Consider the following 17940-nt stretch of genomic DNA (forward strand, 5'->3'; position numbering starts at 1 on the left):
TTGGCCCCTGAGCCGTCTCTCCGGCCACTATTTATGTTTATGTTCTTGTCTTTATTCTTTGTTTGTCTGGTTTTGGTTTTTTGAGACAGGGGACAGGGTTCCTCTGTGTAGCCTTGGCTTGCTGGACTCGCTGCCCCTGCCTCCCTGAGTGCCGGGATCAAAGGTGTGTGCCACCACACCTGGCTCCTTATTTATGCTCTAGAACACACAGTCCAGGGGTGGGGAAAATGCACAGAGTCCAGTTAGAACTAACCACATACAGATGGTGTGGGCCCATCGCCTGGAACGCAGGCACTACAGTGCCACAACCCCAACGAAAGGAATTCTCCTTCCTCACAGCTATCAATGGCCAAGTGCCCCTCAGTGTGAGGTGGAGCCGACCAGGCCGGAACGTTGACTGGCCTGACCCTGTCCAGGTGACCAGAGCTAGCGAGTCATGGGTGTAAGGCCATTATCAGGTCACACAGGGTGTGGATGATTTTACGGCTACAGCCCCAATAATCATTCATTCTGATTTGCCAGAGACAGTCCTGACTTTACTTTTGTTCTGATATGAATATCAACAGCACTTCCTCTCATTCTGAAAGGTATTCACTCATAATACAGTGGTCGCTCTGATTATAGCAACCGCTGAAGGCCGACCACTTCAGAAACACCTCACCTTTCAGTCTGATTTGCTTTCTGGTTGAATTAAAGTAAGCGACTGTGCAGGTTGCATAGCCTGCATTCATACTCAGCTGTCAGGTAGAGGCAGATCTTAAGTTACTTTTAAATTAAATTATTTCTTTAATTTAAAATTGTTATCTTTAGAATGTATTGCTATTAATAATTTTTTACGAGTTTGGATATTTTGCCTGTATGTAGGTATGTCCGTGAACCACATGCAATGCTCCCAGAAGCCAGAAGATGGCATCTGAATCTCCTGGAACTGGAGTTACAGATGGTTGTGAGCTGCCCTTAGGTGCCGAGAATCTAACCCGGTTCCCCTGGAAGAGCAGTAAATGCTCTGAACCGCTGATCCACCTCTATAGCTCCCAGAATTTAATTTTCAGGTGAGCTTCACTTTGTTTGTATAGTGCTTTAAGAAATAATGGCAATTGGAACGCCTAATGAGGATGACTATTCCCCACCCTCCCTATTTTATTCTGGACTTCCAGACCCTGAATCTTTTTTTTTAACTTACAGATTTCTTTTGTACATAGTATTTCACTTAAGTCTCACCTCTAAACCATTAATATCTGTTGTCCAGAAAACTTACCCTGCTTCAGAGTCACTTAGAATGTGCAACCTAAGGCTGCAATCCCACCACTTGAGGAGTAGAGGCTAGAGGCTTAGGGGGTTATCCTGAACTACCCTTGACTGTGTCTCATAAAACAAAAACAGGGGTGAAGAAATGCTCAGTGCTTAAGAGTACAGGCTGCCCCTGTAGACGGCTATTTCTCCAGCTCCTGTTTAGAGTTGCTTTTTTTTTTTTTTTCCACTTAAAGATTTATTGAGCAGCTAAGGATATAAAGGTATTAAAGCATGGTCAAAGAGACGAGGCATATGCACAGGTAGTAGAAAGCAGCAAAGTTCTCTGCCTCACAGGAGTGAAAGAAAAATACTTTGAGAAAACAAGAGACAGCCTCCAGCATGCCAGGAGGCATGGATGGCCAATAGGAAGGGGACTGAGAGTCAAACAGGAGACTCCAATCTGGACTGTCGATGGCACTCAGTATGGACTATATCTGTTTCTCTCCTCTTCTTCTTTCTTCGTCGTTGGGCTTAACTTACAGTAGTGCCCAGGAATGTTCAATGCACTTTTTCTATACTTGCTTGCATTTTTGCCTTAATGTCTTCTACAGAACTAGGAACTTTTGGTATTTTAGGAGTTTTTTCTTGTATTCTGAAGGACTCTTAACCCTTTGATCTTGGTGTTGATGGTTTTAAGTCTTTTTCATTTTGGTTTGATTTTTGTGCACTTTTCTGCTGTTGTGTCTCGTACAGATTTCTTCACTGGAACTTTTTAGCTTCCTCATCATCAAAATCATCATTCTCTTCTTCATCATCCTCATCCTCTTCATCAAGTTTTACTTTTTTTTCTGCAGAACCTTGTTACCACCTCCAGGGGCAGGTCACTTTCCAGGCATCCTTAAGAGTTTCACATTCTCCTCATCTTCATCTTCTGTCTCTGCACCTCCCCCCACAGCTCCGAGGTGCTGTCCACTGATGAGCACAGGCCTGAACCACACTCCAACCTTAAGACCACAGGCCGTGCCATCTCAGAGCCCCCAAGGGAAACTGCTGCTTGTACAGACATTTTCACAGTTGCCAGTGTTACTTCAGTTGGGCTGCCTTCATAGAGCATTGCTTCTGCCTCTAAAATGTACATTGTCTTTTGCCCCTGCCCCTAAACTGACCGTTCTTAATGATGGATGGTGCTCATTTCATCACTACCCACTTTAAAGTGATAATCCTTGTCAGCCTTTAGTTCACAACCGAAAAGGTAGTTCTGAGGCCTATGAGGGCTCGTGTCTGTGCCCATCAAGTCTTCCATGAGGCAGAAGCACACATCAGTGTGAGAGAAGTCGGACAGAGAAAACTGCCTACTGCTCCTGAGAACAGACACGCAGGATGGAATCATGCCAAGCCTGGTTAGAGTTCTCACATGAGATGTGAGGGCATTTTAACTTTTCTTGGGCAGTGACCCACCTTAAATGTTCTATCACGCACAGAAGGCCACTGATCTGTGTATTGTCATTGCAATGCTAAGGTGTGGTGTGAGATTTTCTTTTGAGGTGTCAGTGTTTTCTCATAAGTCAACAAGCAGAATTCAAGGAGTCCCCTGTGCTCTGAAGCTCATCTTTAAATCAATCCTTTAAAAATCTAGGTATGGGTTTGTTTGTTTTCATTTGAAATTAAACTCATTAATTCAGCATTTCTTAACCTCTGAGTCATGACCATCAGAAAACACATGTTTCTGATGGTCTTAGGAACTGAGACACTGCTCCTTCATAAATTACAGTTATGAAGTAGAAAGAAAAATAATTTTTGTGGTTGAGAGGTCACCACAACATAAGGACCTATATTAAAGGGGCACAGCATTAAGGAAGTTGAGAACCACTGCTTTAATTCAATAGGTTACTATTTTGTTTGGAACTGAAAAAAGCTTTCTTTTTTAAAGAAAATAGTGTGTGTGTGTACATGTGTATGTGTGTATGTACATGTGTGTGTGCATGTGTGTGTGCCACATGTGTTAGTGCTTATGGAGCTCCAAAAGGTAAGTTAGATTCCCTCAACTGGAGTTGCAGGCAGGTAGGAGGAGCGGAACTTCAGTACTCTGGAAGAGCAGCAAACACTCTGAACTGGTGAGCCATCTCTCCAGTTCAAAATATTTTCTTATAGCTTATAATTTTCTATAATTTTTCTTCTAATTTTTAATGTCAGAATAACCTCCACAGAATTTCTGCGGGAAACGTAACAAGCAATGGTAGCCCATGATACACAGTCTCACACGCTGCACTGTGCATTCCCAGGGAAGAGCCTTCTGACTAGACATGGATGAGACCGGCAAGATTTATTTACCCTTCGATTTATGGTGTCTCATATCCCGCACCCTCTGACTTTGTACTTTAGTCTCTGGTGTCAGGCGAATTCCCGGCAGGCAGAGGTGTTCTGGGAAAGCCGCTTCTCCATGTGATCTGGCAGTAACTGGGATATTTACTCACCAGATACCTTAGCAAATGCTAGCCACACAGGCTCTCCTCACTGCCCTTAGCCTGCACCCGAATGCCAGTCCTGACAAGGAAAAGCATGGCAAAGGAGGGTTGGAATGAATCAGCAAGCCTAACTTTGGTTAGAATGTATTTTGCAAATTTTACAAAACTGAGATGAGCATGTGAACACACGGTGAGGGTCCATCGGGGCCTTGGGAAACACCGGCACAGAATGATGAGTCTGGCTGTGGGCACCACACCCAGCTGAGCTATGGCACGCAGCTGCTCTCTCCCACTCTAGCTGACTCCACTCTCAGCCCCACCCACCTCATTCTCTGCACTTACCAACTCTTTTTGCTTCTTCTCCCGGCTCAGGGAGGTTGAAAGCTCATGCATTGCTCTACTGCAAGGTCCTGTATAATAGAATCGCCTTATGCTTTCGTTGACATAGGTGTGTCCAACAACTCCGATGACCATCCTGTTCCACCCAAGAACCACATTCAGCCCTCGCTGCAGTACCTACAGCCCAGATGTCCACACTGCTCCAGCTGCTGTGCTTGCTGGAAGTTTCCTAAGACTGTAAAGAAGCATTATTTATCTGGTGAATGACTAGTTACCTCAATAAATTTTGGGCTAATCAGATTTTTGTTTGCTTTTGTTATAACACTTAAAATCTATTCTCAGCCAATTTGAAGAGACCGCGGTCACCACATCGACACACCGCAGCTTCCCGGTTGCCTTCCAAATGATGGGATCACAGGCACGTGCTACCATGCCCTGATCCATTTTGCTTGATTATTATTGCTGTTGCTTTTGGGGATCTTGTGTAGCTCAGGCTGGCCTCCTATAAACAACTCACTATGTAACCAAGAATGACCTTGGACCTCTGAGCCTCCTGCCTTTGCCTCCACAGTGCCGGAATCACAGGCACGAGCCATACCAGCTTGAGTTCAGTTTCTTTGGTTTTGGTTGTTGCTGTTTGGCTTTTTGAGACAGGGTTTCTCTGCGCAGCCTTGACTGTCCTGGACTCACTTAGTAGATCAGGCTGGCCTCGAACTCACAGAGATCCACTTGCCTCTGCCTCCCTGAGTGCTGGTATTACAGGCTTGTCACCACACCTAGCAAGTTCAGTTTCTTATACTCCACTCTACTTGAGATCACTACTGAGTGTTTGAGGCTATTCCCTTCCAGCCACTGGGTAGAATTCAGGGGCTCTTGCTAAGAGCTCTCCAAGTCTCCAAAGGCCCAAGAGATGCCTCATTTTGGGGGGATCCTTATGCTTAAACTTAGAGCCTCTAACCTTTCCCGTGGTTTCCCTAAGTGCCCTCTGGATCAGGTAGCTGTATTCAACATGTTGGCCAGCAGGTCCCTGAAGCTGGCGTTCACATCCTGGGTAGAGGATGGGGCTCATCAAAGGACACAACTGCAGGGCAGCTAGGATTTCTCATAGGCACCCTTACCTCCTTGGTTCCCTTGCTTCTGGTCCCCTTGCCCCTTGCTTTCTTTCACCTTTCCTGTGCCCATAAACAAAAACTGTTGATGCTACAGCCATTTTCTCTCTTCCCCATCTATATATTTCAGCTACCTTTCTTCAGCCATGTGTGTGTGTGTGTGTGTGTGTGTGTGTGTGTGTGCATATATGGCATAGGGACATGAAGAGATCAGAAGATAAACTTCAGGAGTCTGGTTCCGCTGTCTACCTTGTTGAGGCCTGGCCTGTTTCTGCCATGGAGTATGCCAGGGTAGGTAGCCTGACAGTCTCTGACCCAGTCTCCCACCTGCCTCCCATCTTGCCCTGGGAGTTCTGGAATTGCCCATATGCACATCCAGCTTTAAAAAAAAATCAATTACAGTTTATTCACTTTGTATCCCAGCTGTAGCCCCCTCCCCCACTCCCTCCCAATCCCACTCTCCCTTTCTCATCTCCTCCCATGCCCCTCTCCAAGTCCACTGATAGAGAGGTCCTCCTCCCCTTCCTTCTGATCCTAGTCTATCAGGTCTCATCAGGACTGGCTGCATTGTCCTCCTCTGTGGCCTGGAAAGGCTACTGCCACCTCAGGTGGAGGTGATCAAATAGCCAGCCCATGAGTTCATGTAAGAGATGGACCCTTTTCCTATTATTGGGGAACCCTGTTCCTATTATTGGACACTGAGCTGCCATGGACTACTTCTGTGCAGGGGTTCTATGTTATCTCCATGCATCGTCCTTGTTTGGAGTATCAGTCTAACAAAAGACCCCTGTGCCCAGATTTTTTGGTTCTGTTGCTCTCCTTGTGGAGCTCCTATTCCCTCCAGGTCTTTCTATCTCCCCTTTCTTTCATAAGATGTTCTAGGGATGGAACTGAGGTCATCAAACTTGTGTGACAAGCATTTTTATTCACTGAGCCATCTCTCCACTCTTAGCCATAAGAAATAGCCTGGAGAAACGGCTCAACATAAGAGCAATGTTGCTCTTTCAAAGGACCCAGGTTTGATTCCCAGTACCCACCTGGCTCACAGTTGCCTGGAACTCCAGTTACAGAGCATCTGATACCCTCTTCTGACCAGCATGGGCATGATGCACAAGGCACACATACATAAAAATAAAATCTGAGAGGGGAAGGGGAGGAGAAGGGTGAAAGGGAGGAGGAAGGGGAGAAGGAGGGAGAGGAAACAGAGAAGGGGTAGAGGAGAAAGGATAGGGTGAGGAGGAGGAAGAGGAGAAGAAGGGGGAGGAGGTAGGGAGGAAGAAGAGAAGGGGAGGAGGAGGGGTGAAGGAAGAGTAGAGTGGTAGAGGAAGAGGAGAAGAAGAAGGGGAGGAGGAAGTGGATGAGAGGGAGGAGAGGACAGGGCAGCAGCAGCAGCTTCCAATCCTTAGAGAGATTCTGAAGCGGAGTCCTAGACTGGGGAGCAGCACCACCTGCTGTCTGCACAGAGACAACTGCTAAAACATTTGACTGAAGAAGCCACTTTATCACTGTACTTTGGGCAGCTTCAGGTGGTTCAGGCTGGGCTAATTTAGAAGGTACACTGACCTTGAGTTGACCAGATGATATCTAAGGCTGTACATAGATAAAGTTGATAAGGAAATCAAAACAGGAATCAAATGGGGCTAGGACTCAGGGAGTTAACCCTGTCTGGGGTTAACTACAAGAGGGAGAGTGAATTCTGAGCCTGGGCCTGCCTTGGAAGTTCACTGAACCAGAAGGGAGTGTGAGGAGGTTCTTATGTGAATTCAATCATCTGGTCACATAGTTTCCCTGTATCAGAAAAGGAGCTGGGAAACAGAAATTCTTAAAGTGGTTTTGTTTAGCTTGGCCAAACCAGAGAAGGAAGTGCTTAGTCCTCACCTTTTCTGAAGCAGTCTTACAATTCCGTAAGTCTGGGAATGCATGTGTTAACAGGAAGTGAGGCTGGCAGAGCTGTGTGAACTGCCTTTTCTCACTGTGCTTCCTCCTGTGTGAGACTCTAGAACGTTAAATCTTTAGTATCTATTTGTCTGGCAGCTAAAGGAGGGATGCTCTGACTCTCTTTAAAGCATTTGGTCTCCCTCCAGGGTCAAAATCCCAGCATGCTGAGAGAGGAGAAAGAACCAACGGCCAACAGAGAGAATCCAAGGGGATCACATTGCTGTGCATATCACAGGGATTTGTTTAGCATCGTCAACACAAATTTAAAAAATCTGAGTGATAGGGTTGGGTCTGTATCTCAGCTGTGGAGTACTTCTCTGGTGAATTCAAAGCCCTAAGTGTGACTCCCAGCATTGGTGGTTCATGTCTGTAGTCTCACAACATGGGAGGTGGAGGCAGGGGTTCAGAAGCCAAAAGTCACCCTTGGTTACACAGAGAGTTCAAGGCTAGCCTGGGCTACGTGAGACCCTGACCTCCCCCAAAGGAAAGAAATGCTTCTTGTGGTTGTTGTTGACATAAATCCATTTTGTTTGTATTCTGGCAACTTACACATTTTTCTCACGGGACTGCACAACTGGGGTCCCACGTGTGTGAGGTTCTTGGGGCTCACTCTATGAGTCAGTCCTCAAGTCCTGTGGAATTTGCATTAAAGGCTCCAAGACCTTCCTCTTCCCCGAAAGCAAACATGCCACACCCTGCAACAAAGTCCATCTAAGTACTCAGCCCAGCTCATGGGCATTCCCATTCTCATGACAGCTGAGTGCCAAAGCAGGGCGAGTCTCTCCCACCTTCTCCCCGGCTTTACAGACACTCAAGTGTATATAACTGCCATAATCAAGAAGAGCTGCCCACCTGCTGGCCTTCTCCCCAGGTCTGGAGACCAAGAAAATTACCTGAAGGTGAAGAGGGGAAATCTGAGGTAGGGTAGTAAGACAGCTAGCTATTTGGGGGAGGGTGCTCAGACAAGAACTGGGAAGAGACATCCTTCTTTGGGTCATCCTTGGAAGTAGTTTGAAAGGAAGGAACAAAGTAGTCTCAAATGTTGTATGTTCTCCCTCCCTCCCTTCTTCCCTCCCTCTCTCCCTTTCTCCCTCCTTCCCTCCCTCTCTCCCTTTCTCCTTTCTTCCCTCCCTCGATCTCTTTCTCCCCACCTCCTGTTCTCTTTCTCTTTCAACATGAGATCATTGGTGGTTAATAAAGACTCGATGACAAGGTTCCGCCTTAAGTGATTGGTGGTACTAAACAGTAGCAGTGAGCCCTGTAGGGTAACAGCCCAGGAGGGACACATACAACCCTGGCTGAGTTCTCCCCACCAGCCACACAGTAGAGAAGACTGGCAACTTCTCATGGATAATTTACTCTGGCCATGACAATGACATGATGGCCTAAAATTTAGCTTTGAACTGTAAAGTGGTTACACAGAAAACTCTCAAAACTGAATTGGGCTTTAAATCATCTGTTTCCTCCAAGTGCATGAAAAATAAAGAATGGTTTTAAATTTAGCAAACGCTAGATTGTTTCTGAAATTTCTGTGTTTGTTACAGCCAAGATTCTGGCCTCTCCGATACTGGGTGGACAGTGGCCTTAAGTCCAGGCCTGAGTCCACTCCATTCTGCTCCAGATCAGCTTCCACTGAGCCCTCTCACCTGGGACTGTCCGGCTTTCAAAAGACCCCGAGGGCAGGCTGGTGAGGTGGGCATCATGGTCCCTCTGAACAAAGACAACCAGGAGGACATTTGTCCCATCTGCCTGGATCCCCCGAAGGAGGCTGTGAGCACCGACTGCAGACACCGCTTCTGCCGCACATGCCTGACCCAGCACATGGATAAGGCCTCCGTGTCTGGGGCTCTCAGATGCCCAGTCTGCAGGAAGCCCTGTTCTGAGGGGGTCCTTGGAGACAATTACATCTGCTGCAGCCACCAGAAGAAGGTGTGCAGGTTCTGTGAGGCAAGCAGACACCTCCTGTGTGTGGAATGCCTCATGTCCCCTGAGCACCAGTCCCACACTGAGCTCTCCATCGAAAATGCCATCAGCCACTACAAGGTAAGGCTGTGTCACCCGCCAGCCCCTGCCACTAGGAGTTCCTGCTTCCTAAGGCCAGCTCCTCACAGAGGCTTGGTAACTGATCCCCCTTCCAGTCTTCTGCATCACCCACCCGGGAGCCTCGGTCTTTGCTTTGCTGCAAACCTCTCTGCTAATGTCAGGGTTTCCCGGCCTCTGTGTACCTATGTAGGCCGTCCTGCCGCTGTGATGGCAAAGTCATCACAGGGCCACTGTTTGCGCATGCTGCACTGCATAATGTGCTACCTAATGAGAGGCTGTACTAGATGCCGAGAACCACTGGACCAAGATTACATGGTTCCATGGTGGAGGGCTCCAGAAGCTAGTCAGGGATGCAATTTATCTGTGCTAACAGTTACCTCGCAAAGACTTGAAACCTGAAAACTTGTACATGCTGTCCTGTTTAACCCTTTCCTTCCTTTACTAATCAGGATTGTTGTTTCTTGTTTTATTTAATTTTTTTCTAAAAAGGACTCATGCTTTTTGGTAGTAAATTCAGGCAACACCAAAAGATAAAATATCAAAACTAAAAATCTTGCCTCTGGGGTAGAAGATAGTTGAGGGTAAAGGAGTCTGTCACCAAGCTTTATTCCGGGCATTTGATCTTGGGGACCCACATAGTAGAAAGATGGAAATGACTCCCACCCACTGTCCACTAACTTCCACACAGGTGTCATGGTGTGTGTCCCCTTCCAAAGAAATAAATGTAACAAAATAATAGTGAATCTTTTCCCCTGTCTCTACTCGTTCTCAGCCTTCAGGGAAGATCAGCGTTAGATTTCTTTTAATCTATCCTTCCGGAAAAAGTGTTTGAATGTTTTCTTTAAAACACACACACATGCGTGCGCACACACATACATACACGAGAGATGGACAGACAGACACTAGGGAGATAGCTCAGTTCTCGAGTGTCTGCCTGACATAAATGAAGCCATGGTTCAATCCTCAGGACTTCAAAAGAACAACAAACCCCAACAGTGAATGTGTTTGTCCATTACTGTGTCCATATATGATGTGGTGGTGGACACATGGAGGTCAGAGACAGCTTTCTAGCGCCACTTCTCCCTTTTACGATGTGGCTCGTCAGACTTGGTGACAGGTGCCTTTACTCACTGAGCCATCTTTCTAGCCTCTCCTCCCCCATCCTTTCCTGTATCTTGTTTTTATCATCTAAAATATGTTTGGACATTTTTCCATTTTTTTCCCTTCAATGCATCTGGATTTCTTGAACGTCTCCCAACAACTGCATTCTGGTGGGTCCTGTGAATGGACCATAAGCTAGAAAACTAGGTTACTCATGGGCTACTGTTCTTAGATTACAAATAATATTATGATGAACATCTTTTAACATATGTCTTGGAGAAGTTAATATATCTAAAATATTTTGGTGAAAGTATATGATGGAAACCTAACTTTACATTTTCCAATTTATAGTAAATTGTCCCACCGCCAATTATTGAGTGTTCCACGCGACTTCTGTCCTGCTTTATTGTTCTGTCTATCCCTGTCTGTGTGCCAAGCCCCCCTTTTCCTTCTTCTCATCTTCCTTCCCATCCTTCTTTTCTCACTCCCCTTCCTCCTCCTCCTCCTCCTCCTCCTCCTCCTCCTCCTCCTCCTCCTCCTCCTCCTCCTCCTCCACTCATGGTACTTAGGATAAAGATTGAACCTGGGGTCTTGTACATACAGAGTCAGCCATGCTATGCTAAGCACACAGTCTTCTTTTCCCTGTCTATTTTGGGACAGACTCATACTTTGATCCCTTGCGACAGCCTGCAGAGTAGCTAGATTTCGGCACTTGCCACCAGACCCACCACAGTAAACTGTTTTAAGAACTGTACATCTGTAATGTGGCCAGGTTTCACTGTTGTTTTTCTTTTTATAATTTAATTTATTTCTATTATATGTGCGTAAGTGTTTGGCCTGCATGCATATATGCGCACCACATGCAGGCCTGGCACACAAGGAGGCCAGAAGAAGTCATCAGATCTTCTGGAACAGGCAGATGTGAGGGGCTGTCTGGGCTTCAGGCCCTCTGCAGGAGCAGGCAGTGCTAACCACTGAGCTTCTCTCCAGCCCCATGGTGTGTGTTTCCTGAGACAGGAAACTTAATTACTCTGTAATCGCAGTTGATCTGAAACTGGTGGCAATCCTCCTGCCTTAGCCTGGTAAGTGCTGGAATCACAGATACATGGCACCCTACTTCACTTAGCTTTTTCTGCTGTTTTTCCCCTGCCCCAAACTTCTTGCTAGGCTACATCTTCTTCTTCCCAAGTCTTAATTTTTTTTCTCCTTTTCAAAACTGATTTTTAAAAATAGTTCTAGGGTCTGAACTCAAGGCCTCATACACGCTAGGCAGGTGTTAATTCCCTGTGCTAGCCCACCTCCTCAGCATTGCAATTTCCAGTTATTCAGAGATTAATTAAAGGCATACCTTGTGCACCTGCTAATCTGCCAGAGAAGCCTGTATCACCTGGGGATGTTAAAACTAAACAGTCTGCGGTTTCCTCATGATGTGATATCCTTAAAATGAGTTCTAGTCACTTAAACGTATCCTGTGGCGTGGCCTCACCCACCCTGTCCTTCACACCATGGCTGCCTCCTCCCCCCTAGGATCCCACTTTCTTGACTCCCCAAGCTCCTCCTGCTTCAGAAGTAGTGAGCAAGCCCCCAACACCAGCAGCCCTTTGGCTTCCACCTAACTTCTGTCCTTAGCCAGGTCTGCATACTAATGCCTGTGGACGAGAATTGCTGTTGCCAAGCACATACAAAGTTTAATCCCCCAAAGCTTCAGGGGTGCCATGGTGGAAGGCAAAGCTAACCACTCCCCTGCTGCCCTGTACATGCTTCTGTATCGTGTCTTTCCATTCACTAATGCAGGCAGAACAGTTTCCTGGCATGTGTGAGGCCCTGGGTTCAAACCACAGCTCCACAAAGAAGAAAGAGAGAAAGGATAATCACTGAACATCTTCCTCAGCCCTGAAGGGTACATTTGCAAAGTCTTTCACATAGTTGGCCTTTAAAGAACATTATCATGATAGGGACCAACAGACGATGGGGCTATAAGTTTGAAATGAATGTAGAGGATGATTCAGGGAGCTGAAAGAGCAATGTTCTGCTGTACCTACTAAGTGTAGAGTCTACAGCAACGGGGTCAGGGCTTCCATGAGTCAGGTGTGCAGGACAGGACTCCTCCATCCTTACATGATTGACTCAGGTCTGTGCTTTCCATAAAGTGTCACAACAGGCATTGGAAGGAAGTCCAAAGGTGATTCATGATGACTGACTTCAAGTCCATATTTAACTAATAACAGGAAGTACAGAAAAATAAGAATGTTTGTTCATATAAGGAAAACAGTGTCTGCTGCACGTACGTAAAAAAATTGATGACAAACAAAACCAACTGCCCTTATTAGAAAGGCAGACAAGAAATAAAAAAAAAACCACAGGTGTTTATGATCTAAGAAGGAAAATAATGAGCGGCCCTTCTTAGAGTGATCAACCAAGGCCGAATGGAAAGTGACATTGAAGGTGAGACTCAGAAAAGAACTGCACCAGGAACAGATGGAGGATCCACACCCATTGAAGTCCTGCTACACTTGACAAATTGATAATCAGGGTTTGCTTAAAACTGCCTTAATCAATAATGTGCTTTTTCACATTAGCATACAAAGTAATGGTTTGGAGGCCGGTGTGGTGGCGCAAACCTTTAGCCCCAGCACTTGGAGACAGGGACAGGCTGAGCTCTGAATCCCACAACATTTTGGGCTACACACACAGTCCTGTAGGTGTTAAAAGCCCAGCAGTTAGGAGGGAGCCTTGATTGCTCCTTCGGAACACCCGCGTTTGCCTCCCAGGACCGACGCCAGGTGGCTCACAACCCCTGGGAGTCTGTCTTCACAGGGTCTGGTGTCTTCTCCGGGCTCCTCGGGAACCCACACACGCACATATTCGTATGCAGATACACACTCATGCACGCAGCTAAACATGAAAACAAATCTTTAAATATGGTTATAAAAGCAGAGACTTCTATCTTTCTCATTTTAAACATGGTAAACGACCCACCGGCATTGTCCCAATCTTGTCTCACACACATAGACTTATAGACATTATCTATATTTACCTTCCTTAAGAAAAAAAGTGTGTGTGTCCCTGGAAGTCAGAATAGAGGGGGTGTGGGATTCCCTGAAACTGGAGTTTCAGGCAGTTGTGAGCTGCCCAGTGTGGATACTGGGAACTGAACTCAGGTCTTCCTGAAGGTCAGCAGCTGTCCTTAGCTATTGAGCCATTCCCCCAGAATGTCACTCCATAGCCCTGGCTGACCTGAAAGCCAGTGTGTAGACCAAGCTGGTACAGGTGCTGCTGCCGCCTAAGAGCCAGGGTTAAAGGTGAACAGCACCACACCTCGTCTTCATGTTCATTCTTAGCCTGACCTTGGGGCCCATTGTGCTCTGTGGAGGATTCCGCTGTGGACACTGCCTCACCCTCCAGCTGTGCCTCTCTCTAGGAAAGACTCAACCGCAGAAGCAGAAGGCTCAGAAAGGACCTTGGGGACCTTCAACGGCTTAAGGCTCAGGAAGAGGAGACGCTGCAGGCTCTGCAGGTGCATGTCTGAGTCCCAGGGATGATCTAGAGTCCGGAAGGACCTCTCCTTTCACTGTGGACAACTGTTTGTCCCAGGGCAGACTGTTGTGAAATTACGGCCATACAGGCTGGAAACCTGTTCAGTGCGCAGAGATTCTGAAGGAAGCCCTTCTTCTGTGGTTTCAGGTGGACTGGGGGCGTCACAGGCTAAGAACTGGGCAGCAGAACCAAGACCAAACCAAGGAGTGGCTGAAGGCCCTCCCTTGGCATTGGCTGGACCAACAAGAGGACCTACCAGTGGAGGTGGCCAAGACCCCTACCTTCTCCGAGGCAGTAACACAGCTCAGCATCCTGGTTTCTAGCCTGGAAAGGATGGCTAAGGAACTGGATGCCAGCACTCTGAAGGTGTGTTTTCTAAGGCACCCCCAAATCCAGAGAGGGATCCTTTAAATAGTAAACAACCTGCCTTCAGGTCCCCTCTGGGAGGTGTAAGGGGAGGTACTCCTGGGATATGTGGTGGCTTCCATGGGTGTGTGTGTGTGTGTGTGTGTGTGTGTGTGTGCGTGCATGTGTGTGCATGTGTGTGGGGAGGGTGGCTTGTCCAGGACCACACTATGATAGAGCAGAAGAAGGGTATTATGCCCTTCAGCTTTCATGGTGGCATACAGAGGGTCCTTCAAGCTTGAGCTAGGAAGGGCATTCGGCAGTAAGAACCTATTAACTGACTGATTGCCACCCTTTCTCTCCCAGGATGCCAGTGACTTACTGGACAGGTATGATCCCCTCTCTCTCTGTCCCACACTTGAAGACACATGCAGACCCACGTGGCATAGATGTGTATATGGGCTAAGTTAATATCAAGGAGACATACTTGGCACTTTCACACTACAAGGCCACTGGAAAGGAGACATACTTGGCACTTTCACTCTACAAGGCCACTGGAAAGGAGACATACTTGGCACTTTCACTCTACAAGGCCACTGGAAAGGAGACATACTTGGCACTTTCACTCTACAAGGCCACTGGAAAGGAGACATACTTGGCACTTTCACACTACAAGGCCACTGGAAAGGAGACATACTTGGCACTTTCACACTACAAGGCCACTGGAAGACTGAGTAGAATATGTAAGAATTTATGAATGATTTGTTTGTTTTTAGGAGCGCCCCACAAAAATTAGAAGGACTCCTCTCTCATCTTCCTCAGCCAGCCCGAAGCTCAGTTAGTTCTCAGTGTTCTCACCCCACAGCTCTCACCGATGCCCTAACCGCTGACGCTTGGATACAGTCTTCCTCTTAAGCCAGACTTGAGCTGTGGCTCTCACTGTTGTGGCCAGCATTTCAGACCTCCACCATGTCCTCCGCCATGTCCGGGGCCATTTGCACAGTCTCCACATAACCTGTGACCTGGTGGTGTCACCCACTGCCCCTGGTCTCATGTGAGCATCGAGGCATCTGGATGGCACAGCAGAACGACACCCGGGGCCCGGCAGGCTTAGGGGCGATATTTCTTCTGATTCTGACAGACTGGCTGAGCTGCCCACCCTGTTCTCATGTGAGCATCGAGGCATCTGGATGGCACAGCAGAACGGCACCCGGGGCCCGGCAGGCTTAGGGGCGATATTTCTTCAGCAGAATGGCACCCGGGGCCCGGCAGGTTTAGGGGGTGATATTTCTTCAGCAGAATGGCACCTGGGGCCCGGCAGGTTTAGGGGGTGATATTTCTTCAGCAGAATGACACCCGGGGCCCGGCAGGCTTAGGGGCGATATCTCTTCTGATTCTGACAGACTGGCTGAGCTGCCCAGCCCATTTACTATGACTGTGGCAGACAGACTCAAGGGTGATTTCCACAGTTCATGCTCATGTACATGTACATGTGTAGCTTGTGTGTAACTCTGCAGTGTGAGTGGCATCTGTGACTTGCTTCTCATCGAAGGAAGACAGCAGAAGTGATGGAAGTCACTGCAGTGACCACGTCTTCTTCCACCGGACTCTTTCTTGCTAATAGAAGCATTCTAGAGACTCTTCTTGCCAAAGTTAGTGATGCTGAGGAGAAAGACGTGTGGGCAGCTCCTAACTTCCCAGAGCAGCCTCCATCTCCCAGCTGACAGGAATCAGGGGCCTGGATCTCACAGTTTCGATAAATTCTCCCAACGCTGTGAGTAGAGCTGGAAGTAGATCCTACTGGGACCTGGAAGTGTCCCTGCTTCTCACTCTGCCCTGCCATAGTTTCCATAAAGACCCAAAAATGGTAGAAAAAATTCTCTTTTCTTATTTATGTATCTGTTTTGTAATAAACCTTCCTATTATTTAAATTAATGAGTCTCTCTTCTTTGCAATAGAAAGCCTTTACCATATAAGTAGGGAAAAATCAGAAAGTTAAACCTGTACATTTCAGGTAAACTGTGCAACACCTCTCAGGGGTGTGATAAAGGGCAATTGGGAGCCTGGAGCTGTTAGACAGACTGTTGCTCTTTCTGGGAAAGCAAATGGAGCCTAACCCCAGCAAGAACAGCCTGGACGTTGATGGTCCCCTTACTGGGAAACCATAAAGCCACCTGCCTCTGTTAAAGGGAATAAGCTTCATGTTACCTGTGGAGGAGTATCGCTAGTGAGCTTCACTCACTAGCAGTTTTACTTCTTAGCTTAAGAAATACAAATTGAGGGGCTGGAGAGATGGCTCAGCTGTCAAGAACTGCTCCTCTGGAGGGTCCCCAGCATTCACTTGGTGGCTCACAACTGCCTGAAACTTCTGTTCCAAAAGAAAACACTTTCTTTTGGCCTCTACAGATGTGGTCCACATACATGTATATAGGCTTGCAAACACATAAAATAAAAGTAACTAAAATGTCCAATCCCCATCCGGAAAGGCAAAGAGGATGGACATCAGAAGAAGAAGAAAACAGGAAACAACCTAGGAACCTGCCACAGAGGGCCTCTGAAAGCCTCTGCCCTTCAGACTATCAAAGTAGATGCTGAGCCTGATGGGCAACTGTTGGGCAGAGTGAATGGAATTTTATGTAAGAACTGGGAAATAGTAAGAGCTGGAGAGGACAGGGTCTCCACAAGGAGAGCAACAGAACAAGAAAATTTGAACACAGGGAACTTCCCAGAGACTCATACTCCAACCAAGGACTATTCATGGAGATAGCCCAGAACCCCTGCACAGATGTAGCCCAGGGCAGTTCAGAGTCCAATTGGGTTACATAGTAATGTGAAGAGGGACTGCCTCTGACATAATCTGATTGGCCTGCTCTTTGATCACCTCCCTCTGGGGGGGAGCAGCCTTACCAGGCCATAGTAGAGGACAATGCAGCCACTTTTGATGTGAACTGACAGACTAAGATCAGAAAGGAGAGGAGAACCTCCCCTATTAGTGGACTTGGGGAGTGGCATGCAAGCAGAGGGAGGAGGGAGGGTGGGATTGGGAGGGGAGGAGGGAGGGGCTTATGGGGGGATGCAGAATAAATAAAGTGTAATTGATGGAAAAAAAAAAGTAAAAAAAAAATCTTCTAAACTCAGGAGACACAGGCAGGCAAATCTTTGAATTCAAGGCCAGTCTGGTTTACATAGTGAGTTCCAGGACAGTAGGGCTGGCTACACAGAGAAACCCTGTCTTGAAAAACTAAAAAGAAAGAAAGAAAAACTGTATGCCCTTGGATGGGCAAATCACCAAATTTCACCAGGCCTCAGCTCTCTCCCACTCTTCCTCCTCTTCCTCATTCTCCCCCACCCCACACACATATGTGCTTGTCTCTCTCCTCTCCCTTTCAGCAGGGATTAATGTAACTCAGGCTAGCCTCGGATCTGCTGTCTCACTGTGGAGCAGAGACTGACCTTGAACTCCTGATCTCCCTGCCTCTACCTGCTGGGGTACACACATACACTCCTGCACACAGCTGTTCCGTTCACGTTGAACAGGGCATAGTAAAAACCAGGGAGACGGCTCAGCATATAAAACGCCTGCTGTGTAAGCGTGAAGACTGGAGTTTGGATCCCCAGAACACGTGTAAAAGCTGCCTGTAATCTTAGCACTTGCAGGGGAAAGTCAGGACAGCCCCCAAACCAACCAGCTCGCTACGCTAACCAGAACTGGCAAGCTCCGGGCTCAGCAAGAGACTATGCCAAATAAGTAAAGTGGTGAGAGACTGAGAAAGACATCTGATGTCGACCGCAGGCCCCACACATGCACACATATGTGTACGTGAACCCAC

General features: G+C 47.3%; 1 protein-coding gene and 1 pseudogene across 3 annotated transcripts; one reads left to right on the plus strand and one right to left on the minus strand.

Moving 5' to 3' along the window:
• Nucleotides 1-1788: 1788 nt before the first annotated feature.
• On the minus strand, nt 1789-2536 carry LOC110564935 (nucleophosmin-like; annotated as a pseudogene).
• A 5316-nt stretch (nt 2537-7852) lies between these two features.
• Nucleotides 7853-16041, plus strand: Trim40 (tripartite motif containing 40). Of its 3 annotated transcripts, XM_021662479.2 has the most exons (6): nt 7853-8003; nt 8629-9127; nt 13650-13745; nt 13913-14131; nt 14477-14499; nt 14887-16041. In XM_021662479.2, exons 2-6 carry the CDS (start codon nt 8786-8788, stop codon nt 15023-15025), a joined length of 819 nt encoding a protein of 272 aa, XP_021518154.2. In that variant the 5' UTR covers nt 7853-8003; nt 8629-8785; the 3' UTR covers nt 15026-16041. The 3 variants fall into 3 exon arrangements, with proteins under 3 accessions (XP_021518154.2, XP_060224991.1, XP_060224992.1); XM_060369008.1 differs by lacking the exon at nt 13650-13745; XM_060369009.1 differs by lacking the exon at nt 13650-13745 and having other exon boundaries at nt 14477-14939.
• Nucleotides 16042-17940: the final 1899 nt, after the last annotated feature.

The sequence above is a fragment of the Meriones unguiculatus genome, chromosome 16 (assembly GCF_030254825.1).
Source record: "Meriones unguiculatus strain TT.TT164.6M chromosome 16, Bangor_MerUng_6.1, whole genome shotgun sequence".
In the NCBI taxonomy this organism is placed as follows: domain Eukaryota; kingdom Metazoa; phylum Chordata; class Mammalia; order Rodentia; family Muridae; genus Meriones; species Meriones unguiculatus.

Excerpts from the sequence above, each read along its gene's own strand:
- Trim40 (XM_021662479.2), top strand. The coding sequence starts at position 8,786 with ATGGTCCCTCTGAACAAAGACAACCAGGAGGACATTTGTCCCATCTGC. Across the intron at positions 9,128-13,649 it reads ATGCCATCAGCCACTACAAG|GAAAGACTCAACCGCAGAAG; the intron begins GTAAGGCTGTGT and ends GCCTCTCTCTAG. Across the intron at positions 13,746-13,912 it reads AGACGCTGCAGGCTCTGCAG|GTGGACTGGGGGCGTCACAG; the intron begins GTGCATGTCTGA and ends CTGTGGTTTCAG.